The sequence below is a fragment of the Rhinatrema bivittatum genome, chromosome 16 (assembly GCF_901001135.1).
Source record: "Rhinatrema bivittatum chromosome 16, aRhiBiv1.1, whole genome shotgun sequence".
In the NCBI taxonomy this organism is placed as follows: Eukaryota; Metazoa; Chordata; class Amphibia; order Gymnophiona; family Rhinatrematidae; genus Rhinatrema; species Rhinatrema bivittatum.
Window position 1 is genome coordinate 71,212,063 of NC_042630.1, and position 10,325 is coordinate 71,222,387.

A 10,325-nucleotide genomic window follows, 5' to 3' on the forward strand; every position below is an offset into this window, starting at 1 on the left:
GCTTACTTTGCAAATGCAATTTTTTATTTTTTTACCTGCAAACTCATACTTACAATTAAACAACAAAAGCATATTCACACATTTAGAAAAAGTATATTGTGTGGAAACTGCACAAAAGCTTCACCTATTAACAAAGGCACGTTTTTGCTGATTAACTATGCCTAGCATGGGTTTCTAGAAAAATAAAATTAAGTCCCACCTACTCTTCCCTGCCACCCAAACCCTCCGGCAACATTTTTACATATTAGCAGGCAGGGGCAGGAGCATCCAAGGATTGCTTCTTACCCCATTTAAGCATTTTGGACCTATGCACAGGGTAAAATGATTTCAGGGGTGGTAGGATGGGTAGGGGGTGAAGGCCCAGGCAGGAGAAAGGGATTGCCAGAGGGAGTTGAGCAGCATCTTCTGGTTCTCCCATGCCTACAAACACTGGCTGACCATTGATGTCACTGCAGTTGCACAGTTTGCGCACCTGGTAGTACTGGGCTTGCTTTCTTTGCCTTGGTCAATCACCTGTAATTAGGTGATAACATTGCTGTTTTCCCCTATCCCTTTTTAAAGCTACCATGTGATCCATGTCTGTCTCTGAAGTATTTAGTGTGAAGTATTTTGTAATCCCAAAATCTCTGTGCCCTGTATGTTTGTCTTGATTAGCTGTAAACTCTACTATGTAGGGACTCTTACATGTTGAGTAGCACTACAGAAGTGATATTCATGCTTCTTGTGATTATAACATTGGCAAATTCTGCAACTGTCTGTCTTTTCCCCCTCACAGGACTGGGTGAATCAGGGTTACTTCCCGGATGGAGTGTACTGCCGGAAGGTGGAGAACTCAGGAGGCCAATTCTACAACTCCAGAAGGATAGATTTTGACTTGTACACATGACCTGATTGCTGGGAGGAGTCTGGGGGTAAAGGGGGCTTACACTCATCTCCCTGTTTCCTCCTCAAATAGAATGTATTCTCACTTGGGCCCTGGAGGTTCTCCCACAGCAGACTTAGAACTTTTTATTTGCTATTCTGCTACGTTTATGGTTTTACCTAGTTTACTAAATTTTGCATAGGTTGAAAGAAACCCAGAGGTCTACTGAATTCAGCATTCTTCTGATTGCTAAAGAACACGCTGTACCTAACTCGTACACACGATCCCATCCTCTTCCCCATCTTCTTTGGTAACTTTTTTGAGGGATAGTATTTCAAAAGTAACAGGAATCAAAAGCCCAAGCATTAATTTTCTCTGACATTTTAAACTTCGCCAAGGCAGGGAGCAGGCTTTGTGTGCAGTAGGTCTTCAGCTCAGCTGTGCTTGCAATGGAAGAGGAAGGTGCGGGCGGCAGCAGGAGGAAGAGCCAGGAAAGACTTTGGGGATCCCTCCCATATAGGCACAGTCTCAACCTGAGAAATGCAGTGAACAAAAGCCAGCTCAGTTTTTCAGGGTAAAATATTGTCATTTTTTTAAATGTTAATTTGTGCTTTCATTTTTGTCTTGAGCATTTTAACTGAATTTGTTTTGTTTTCTCAGTTTGAAGTGTTGCTCTTTTTTTAAATTGCTTTGTAATAACAGAATATGAAAACGGAATGTGATACACTAGTGCTAGCAATAAAGAAATTATTTCTTTTGCGAGACAGAATAAAATCTTTAAAATCATACTCTCCCATTCAGTTTTTTGTTTTAGTTCCTTTATAGCTGTTCCTGTTACAAATTGGGTTGAATCAGCCAGTTCTGTTGTACTGATTGTCAGCAGAGCAGCCTCTCCCCCATCCCTCCCAAAGCAGGGGCCACACTGATACACATAAAGCATGGATGGCTGAAAAGCAGACATTTCCTTTTTTTTTTGTCAAAATCATTTTTATTAAAGAGCAACACAGGTACAATCAAGAACCAAACTCTGGGGAAAAAGAGCACACTACGAATCAAAGAGTAGCAGCAGAGCACATTACAAGAGCAATTCCCCAACATAACAAGATCAACTGGAACAACACCCCGTGTACTCTCCTTTTGAGGTCCTCCGGACTAAGAGAAGCAAAGAGAACTCCAATCATATCCCACCGCCCAGTCACAACACAGACAACCACAAACACTCCACACATTACATACAACCCACTTCCCCCCCCCTCCCCCTACCCTGGGAGACTACCCCCTCCACGACTAGTATTGCCCAACATTTGCAATTAAAAGACATCTACCGTCCTCTCAAAGTGCAGCCCCCCCGTAATAGACAATGATCACAGGTCATAAGACAAAGGTGGCGTAAGAGTTCCAATCACTTCCAAGAGGACTGATATCCAGCTGCAGTTAAAGTGGATTGAAGCTCCGACCGTAATAGGTCATAACAGGTTGACCAACAAGACTGGTATAGCAGATCCCTTTCTCTCTCACTGTTCAGGGCAACCAGCCGTTCCATTTGCATGGAAAATGCCAGCCGCCCAAACCAGGCCCGCAGGTTGGGTGCCGTATCTGGTGTTATCCAGTCAGCTAAGATAGTGTGGCAGGCCAGCAATATTGCAGTATGGCCAAATTTATCCAAGGACAACTTGTAAAAGGGAAGGGCTCCTCATAAACCAGAGAGAAGCAACTTGCCTGTCAAACCAATAGAAGAGCCAGTACATTGAGCTACTACTGCAAGCACCTGCATCCAAAATGGTCGTAGAACAGGGCAAAGAAACAACCTGTGTGCCAAAGTACCCGTCACTTGATGACATTTAGGTGAGGATAACAGTCTCATCCGACAGCGGTGAACATCGTCACAAAAAATATGGTGCAAGATCTTAAATTGTAACTCATGAAGGGAGAGATCTGGTAGGCTTTTAGGCATAAGCTTAAAACAAGAAAGCACGTATGGTGTAGGAATATCCATAGTCCATGCCTCAGTCCAATATCGAGCTAAAGAGGCCACATGTGGCACAGAACGTTATGTTCTACCAAATGCACACCAACCTTTGATGGAGTTACACTTTAGAGCCCCATCAAAAAAATGCTGTGAAAAAGCTGACTCCCGACGATAGGCCTCCTCAGTCCAGTGAAAAGATTGGAGATAATGACGGGTCTGCAAATAGGCATAAAAGTATTTAGCAGGTAAGTCATAGTCTCGGGCCAAATATGCAAAATCATGCTCTACTGGCGGGTCAGTAACATAGAAGTGAAAAATAAACGCTAAACCTTTCTGTAGCCAGGTATCAAAAAGAAAATGGTTGGCTCGGCCTGGAGGAAAGTCCAAGTTACCCATTAATGGCATGAAGAGAGATGAAAGACCAGCCAGTCCTCTGCGGGACCGTATCCATCGAAAGGCCTGGCGACAGGGTTGCACCAAACTGCGAGGGATATTTAAGGTCCAGTAAGCCCCAGGATTGGCCTGGATCAGGTACAGAGGAGACCAAGGTGCAACCATGCTAATAACCAGTCCACAGTATGCATATTCATCAAGGATCCATTCCCCCACATATTGGAGTTGGCATGCCGCATTATATAACCTAAAATAAGGAATCCGCAAATAACAGGAAGTCAGTAGTAAAACTACAATATATAAATCCTGAGACACATGTGAAGTGGGTCAAAAAGCCCAATGAGACCTCGTATATGATTGCCCGGAGGCTAAGCTAATGAAAGCTTTCAATGGCACAAAATTTTCTTTTAATCATTGGTCTCTATGGGCTGTTTTTGAAAGACTCTTCCTTATCAGAAGTTGTCAGTATGCACTTAGGGGTAGATTTTAAAAGAAGCGCGATCAGCCTACTTTTGCTTGCGCATCAGACTCAAGCAAAAGTACGCTGGATTTTAGTAGATACACGCGGAGCCGCGCGTATCCACTAAAATCCTGGATCGGCGCGCGCAAGGCTATCGATTTCGTATAGCCTGCGCGCGCCGAGCCGCGCTGCCTCCCCCCGTTCCCTCCAAGGCCGCTCCGAAATCGGAGCGGCCTTGGAGGGAACTTTCCTTTGCCCTCCCCTCACCTTCCCCTCCCTTCCCCTACCTAACCCACCCCCCCGGCCCTGTCTACACCCCCCCTTACCTTTGTTGGGGGATTTACGCCTCCCGGAGGGAGACGTAAATCCCCGCGCGCCAGCAGGCCTGCTGCGCGCCGGGCCGCGACCTGGGGGCGGGTACGGAGGGCGCGGCCACGCCCCCGGGCCGTAGCCACGCCCCGTACCCGCCCCCAAAACGCTGCCGACACGCCCCCGGAACACCGCGACGACCGGGCCCGCCCCCGACACGCCCCCCTCCGAGAACCCCGGGACTTACGCGAGTCCCGGGGCTCTGCGCGCGCCGGGAGGCCTATGTAAAATAGGCTTCCCGGCGCGCAGGGCCCTGCTCGCCTAAATCCGCCCGGTTTTGGGCGGATTTAGGCGAGCAGGGCTCTGAAAATCTACCCCTTAAAGTCTGTGAGTACTTAGAAAAGAGTTGCTCCAATGTTTGAAGCTATGCCCAGAAGGTGTACTTATCTTGCAGCTTATGTCCGTTAATGAGCCTTGAGGTGGTGTTGGCAGAATGGATAAGTCCGACGTTCCGACACTAAGTGTTTCAGAGAGAACCTCTGGCATCATTGTGAAGCTTTTGAGGAGACACCTGCCCCTTGAGTATCCTTACCGTGGCGGCAACCACGAAAGGACTGGTTCCAGGTGTGTGATCGTGTAGAAGGCGCTCGAGGTGTTTGCTGTCTGGCAGGACACTACCTCCGTTGATTCCGGTACCTGTTCCTGGAGGAATAAAAAGATCTAGAAGAACGTGGATGATCTTCTGGTAGCTTGTGCACCGCATTCTCATTAAGAGATTTGATGATCTGATCCAAATCTTCCCCAAACAGGCATCTGCCCTTGAAAGGAAGAGAACTCAGGCGCGTCTTGGATGAAGCATCTGCCGCCCAGTTGCGAAGCCACAAAAGACGGCGAGTGGACACCGCCGCCACCATGGAGAACGAGCGAGAACCCTTAACAGATCATAAAAAGCATCAGCTCCATAGGCAACCACCGCTTCAAGTCTATCAGCCTGAATAGTCTCTGCCTGTGGCAAAGATTGGGATGTGAGAAGCTGCTGTACCCAACGCAGAGCTGCTCGCTGTGCTAGGGAACTGCAGATAGCAGCCCTCATCCCCAACGCTGAGACCTCGAAGATACGCTTGAGGTACACTTCGAGCTTGCGATCCTGGACATCCTTCAACGCCATCCCACCCATGACCGGGATGGTGGTATGCTTCGTGACCGCGGATATCGCCAGTATCCCACTCCCTTGAAATCAATTGCAAGATATTGTGATGCGTGGGAAAAGCTTTCGCTAGGGGTCGCAAGCCCGCTAGCAGAGGGTCCCCTTTATTAATCTTCGGATCCTGAGCCACAGGATCCGGAGGAGGGTCGATGTCCATTTCCTGCAGGATGTGGGGAATGAGATCATCCAACTCCGCTGCTTGAAAAATGCGGAGAACCCTCGGGTCGACACCCTCTACCTGGGCCGCCAGGGAGGGATCATCCTCATCTGGGTCCTGCCATGAATCCCCCGACGGTTGCTGCAGCGGTGTAGGGACCACGGGAGGGGGCCGAGCGGACCCCGCACACCCTGTGGGCAAAGAAGCCTTCCCTAAGGGAGGGTCCGTCAAGCAAGTCAGTTTGGGAGGAGGGGGACCCCAATTTCCAAGATTCGGATCCCTGCTCTGTAAAAATGCCTTGTGCATTAAAACGATGAATTCTGGCGAAAAAGCAGAAAGTGCTGATGAAGGGCCCCCCGAGGTGTCGTCCCCTTGCCTGCCCTGGTCCGTTGCGCTCAGAAACCCCATACTGTGAGAGGAAACCTGGAGCGGAGCGTCGACGTCCTCCTCAGAGAGAGCTGCCTCCGAGTCAGCTAACAAAATGGCTGCCATTCCCGCGCTGACGGGAAACGGGGCATGCCACTTCCTGCCGGCACGGTCCGACTCTCCTCCAAGCTGCCCACCAGGTAAGCTATACTCCCCCTCAGGAAAAGCCGAAGAAAATCCCTCCGAGGGCTGCTGAACCCCTTGCCGAGCTCCGGAGCCGTTAGGCGATCTCTGCATCGCGGCAGGAGGGAGGGGGAGGGGTGGCTGCAGCGCGCGGCAACAACTGAAGCGGCGAAGCAATAGAGCTATCCGGCCTCCGGACCCCTCACCGTCCCCAAGAGACCGTCGGGGAAAGCGCCGTCCCGACGGTAAGCAGCTCCGGGGTATGTGTCGTCGCAGAGCTGCAGGGCGGGACTCCAATCACTCCCCGAAGGGGAGGAGGGGAAAAGTACAAACTCCGGGGCTAGGGGGGAGCGGTCGGCACTACCAACTTCACCCCTCACAAATTCCTGTTCCTCCCAACGACTGTAAATAAAATAAAAACACTTACCACACTGTAGCCGGGCAAGGAAGAGGAAAAATAAAGTGACAGGCAAAAAACACAGCCACGACCCCCCCGGTCGCCTTACTCTCTTCTACAAAGAGTGGGTCCAAATTATGTCGGATCAATGGGTGCTGGACATCTTAAGTCAAGGCTACGTATTAGATTTTGTACACGAACCCCGAGACCATTTTCTGTTTTCTCCTTGCGGTTCCCGCCTCAAACAATTAGCAGTTCGACAGACTCTCGATCGTCTGCTACAGCTGGGGGCGATAGTCCCGGTAGCGGCCTCCGAACTGGGAAGAGGACATTATTCGGTCTACTTTGTGGTTCCCAAAAAGGAGCGCACGTTTCGACCTATCCTGGATCTCAAGTCAGTCAACAAGTGTCTCAGAGTTCCTTGTTTTCATATGGAAACGCTCCGGTCAGGGTTAGCAGCTGTGCATCCGGGAGAATTCTTGGCCTCGTTGGACCTTATAGAAGCATACCTTCACATCCCGATCCATCACCATCATCAGCGCTTCTTACGCTTCAAGATTTTGGGACAACATTTCCAGTTTCGTGCTCTCCCCTTTGGCCTGGCGACGGCTCCGCGAGTCTTCACCAAGATCATGGTGGTGGTAGCGGCGGCGCTCCGCAAGGAGGGTATCCTAGTACATCCCTATCTAGACGACTGGCTCATTTGAGCGAAGTCGAGGGCGCAGGGCTACCGTGCTGTCGACAGAGTGGTACAGCTTCTTCAATCTCTGGGATGGATCGTCAATTTCTCAAAGAGCAAACTGATACCGTCCCAATTGCTGGATTTTCTGGGAGCACACTTCGACACCAACCAGGCCAAGGTGTTTCTGCACCCGGACAGAGCTCGGGCTCTACACGCTCAAGTAACCGGTTTTATGGCTCTCGTCACTCCCACGGCATGGGACTATCTTCAGGTACTGGGAACCATGGCTTCAACCATCGATTTGGTACCGTGGGCCTTCGCTCATCTCCGACCTCTCCAGAGGTCCCTACTTTCGCGATGGAACCCGGTGTCGAGAGATTTTCAGGCAGTGCTGCCCATTCCGAGTGTTGTCTTGAGCAGTCTACAGTGGTGGCTGGACCCTCAACGATTAGCTCAGGCAGTGTCTCTGCAGAACCCGAATTGGGTGGTCGTCACCCCGGATGCCAGCCTCACCGGCTGGGGGCGGTTTGTCAAGACAGGTCTCTCCAAGGCCGATGGACGGTAGATCAGTCCACTTGACCCATCAATCGGCTGGAGACCAGGGCAGTCCTTCTAGCACTGCAGGGGTTCTACCCACTGGTACGCAATCGAGCGGTTCGGATTCTCTCGGACAATGCGACCACCGTGGCGTATATCAATCGCCAAGGGGACACCAGAAGCCATCTAGTCTCCTTGGAGACCGACGACTTGATGGTGTGGGCGGAGCTACACTTGCAGCGTCTAGCGGCTTCTCACACAGCGGGCGTGGACAACGTGCAGGCAGATTTTCTCAGCCGGCAACACCTGAATCCAGGAGAGTGGGAACTCTCAGAAGACGCAATGCGGAGGATAATACAGCGTTGGGGGATACCCCATGTGGATCTAATGGCAACCGCGACAAATGCAAAGGCCGCCTGTTTCTTCAGCCGCAGGCAAGAGCACGGCGCGGAAGGAGTCGACGCACTAGTTCCTCCCAGGCCTCGACAGTGTCTTCTGTATGTCTTTCCTCCGTGGCCTCTAGTGGGCAAGGTCATCTGACGGATAGAGACATATCAAGGTCCAGTGATCCTAGTTGCGCCAGAGTGGCCTCGACGTCCATGGTTTGCAGATCTTCTCAATCTGGCAGTGGAAGGCCCGCTTCGACTCAGTCAGCTATCACGTCTCCTTCGCCAAGGGCCAATATTTTTCAGAAGGCAGATCGCTTTTGTCTTGCGGCCTGGCTTTTGAGAGGCGCCAATTAAGAAGGCGCGGATGGAGGAGTCACGTGATGTGGTGAACGGGATCGGACGCATCTGATCTCGCTCCGGACGCCAGGCTCCCCTCCGCCTCCATCCACTGGCAACAATCTTCTGCGGTACCCCTTTTCTGCTCAAGACGGACTTAGCCTATGTCGATTACCTCGTTTATGTCCAAAACGCCGTCCCCCATGCCTCCTAAGCTGGCAAAACGTGATAAAGAAAAAGGCAAGGGGCCGGATCCCAAGATGGCGCCCGGAACGGCTGTGCCGATGCAGGAGAGCGAAGCACAGGTAACTGTGCCGCTTTCGCTTACGGTGACTGAAATTAAAGAAGCAGTCTTAGCGGCTTTGGACTGCAAATTGACGGGCATTTCAGACCAGATTGGGGCCCTGAGAGAGGTGATCACGGATTATGCGCCACGACTCAATCAAATCGAGGACCGCACGTCCTCCTTGGAAGACGAAGTCACGGGCCTGCGTGGGCAGGTGGCTACTTTTGATAAAATGCTACAAGAGCAGATTGCTAAGACTGATGACCTTGAGAATAGGGCCCGCAGGTCTAATATTCGATGCCTAGGAATACCGGAAAGCGTAGAGGAACACCTGCTTAGGCCTTCTCTTATAAAATGGCTGCCAGAGGCTTTGGGCCTGCCGGAATTGGAGGGCTGTCTAGAAATCGAGCGGGCCCATCGGATGGGAGCCAAGGGTCAAGACCAGTCACGGCCGCGAGTGGTCATTATGAAAATACTCAATTTCCATCACAAGCAACTACTGATGCAAGCAGCTAGGAAATGTGGTACTGTGCAATTCCAGGGAGCAAACGTTCGGCTTGCACCGGACTACTCGGCGAGAGTGGCTGCAATGAGGAGAGCCTTTGCCCCTGTTTGCGGAAAGTTAATTGACAAGAACTTACGGTTTATCATGCAGTTTCCAGCTAAGCTTCGCGTTAATTATGAAGGCAAATGGCAATCGTATGAAACAGTGGCAGAGGCTACGAAGTTCTTGGACTCCCTGAATTCTAGCCCTTAAGTATTAATACCGCATGGAAGGCTATATAGTTAAAATGGAGGGGGAGGGGGAGCTCTGGAAGGTCCGAGCACTCATGATTGACTCCACTACCAGGCTTATGTGTCTGGACGGGTTACTAGTTGTTGGGGTTATGGGACCGGGGATGGGGGTGGGGGGGAGGGCACTGGTGTTATTGGGATTATGTATGCTTTTGAATTTTCATTTTCCTTTCTTACTGGTATTTCTCTGTGTGATGAACACCTTTGTTGGCTGGACACAGCTCTTTACTAGGGAGGGTGAGTTAGGCTGGGAGCTTGCTCTTCCGTTTTTTATTCATCCTGTGTTATGGCTCACACCATACCTTGGCCGTTATGGGTAGTAAATGCAGGATAATTTCATGGAATGTTAATGGGTTGGGTACCCCTATTAAAAGAAAGAAAGTTTTCCAACATTTAAAGCGTTTAAAGGTTGGTATCGCCTGCTTACAAGAAACACACTTAACTGCCCTTGAAAGTAAGAAACTTTGCAGGGACTGGGTTGCTGCTTGCTATTTCTCGGAAGCTAAGGGGAAGAAGGGAGGCGTCGCGGTACTTATCAATAAGAATATCCCCTTTACACTTATCCAGGAAATTAAGGATCCGGAGGGACGGTTTTTAATAGTTATAGGAACTCTAGCAGGGAACACGGTAACTATTGGCACTATATATGCTCCCAATACTCCGGACCCAGCCTTTGTTACTAAGGTAACTAATATCTTACTAACTAGCTCTCAGGGCGAACTCCTTTTGGTGGGAGACTTTAATAGTGTTTTTCAGGCTGGCGTGGATAAATCTTACATTCCAAAAAGCTTCAAGGACTCCGCGGACTCTGGGGTTCGCCAATTCTGTAAACGTCTGGGGCTGTTAGATGTTTGGCGCCTCTTAAATCCAGAAAATAAAGTTTATACACATATCTCTAGGGCGCACTATACCTTGTCAAGAATAGACTACATTTTACTGTCCAAACCCTTGTTGGACAAGGTGGACACAGCAGATATTGAATCTATTGTGATAGCTG

At 50.2% G+C, this 10,325-nt stretch overlaps 1 protein-coding gene across 7 annotated transcripts in view; it reads left to right on the forward strand.

Moving 5' to 3' along the window:
- CD2BP2 (CD2 cytoplasmic tail binding protein 2) overlaps window positions 1–1,655 on the forward strand; it is a 209,745-nt gene extending 208,090 nt beyond the window's left edge. For all 7 annotated transcript variants that reach the window (XM_029580446.1, XM_029580447.1, XM_029580450.1 and 4 more), the window contains one exon: window positions 776–1,655. In XM_029580446.1, the coding sequence (XP_029436306.1) occupies window positions 776–886 (111 nt within the window). In that variant the 3' untranslated portion in view covers window positions 887–1,655. The remainder of the gene's footprint in view (window positions 1–775) is intronic.
- Window positions 1,656–10,325: the final 8,670 nt, after the last annotated feature.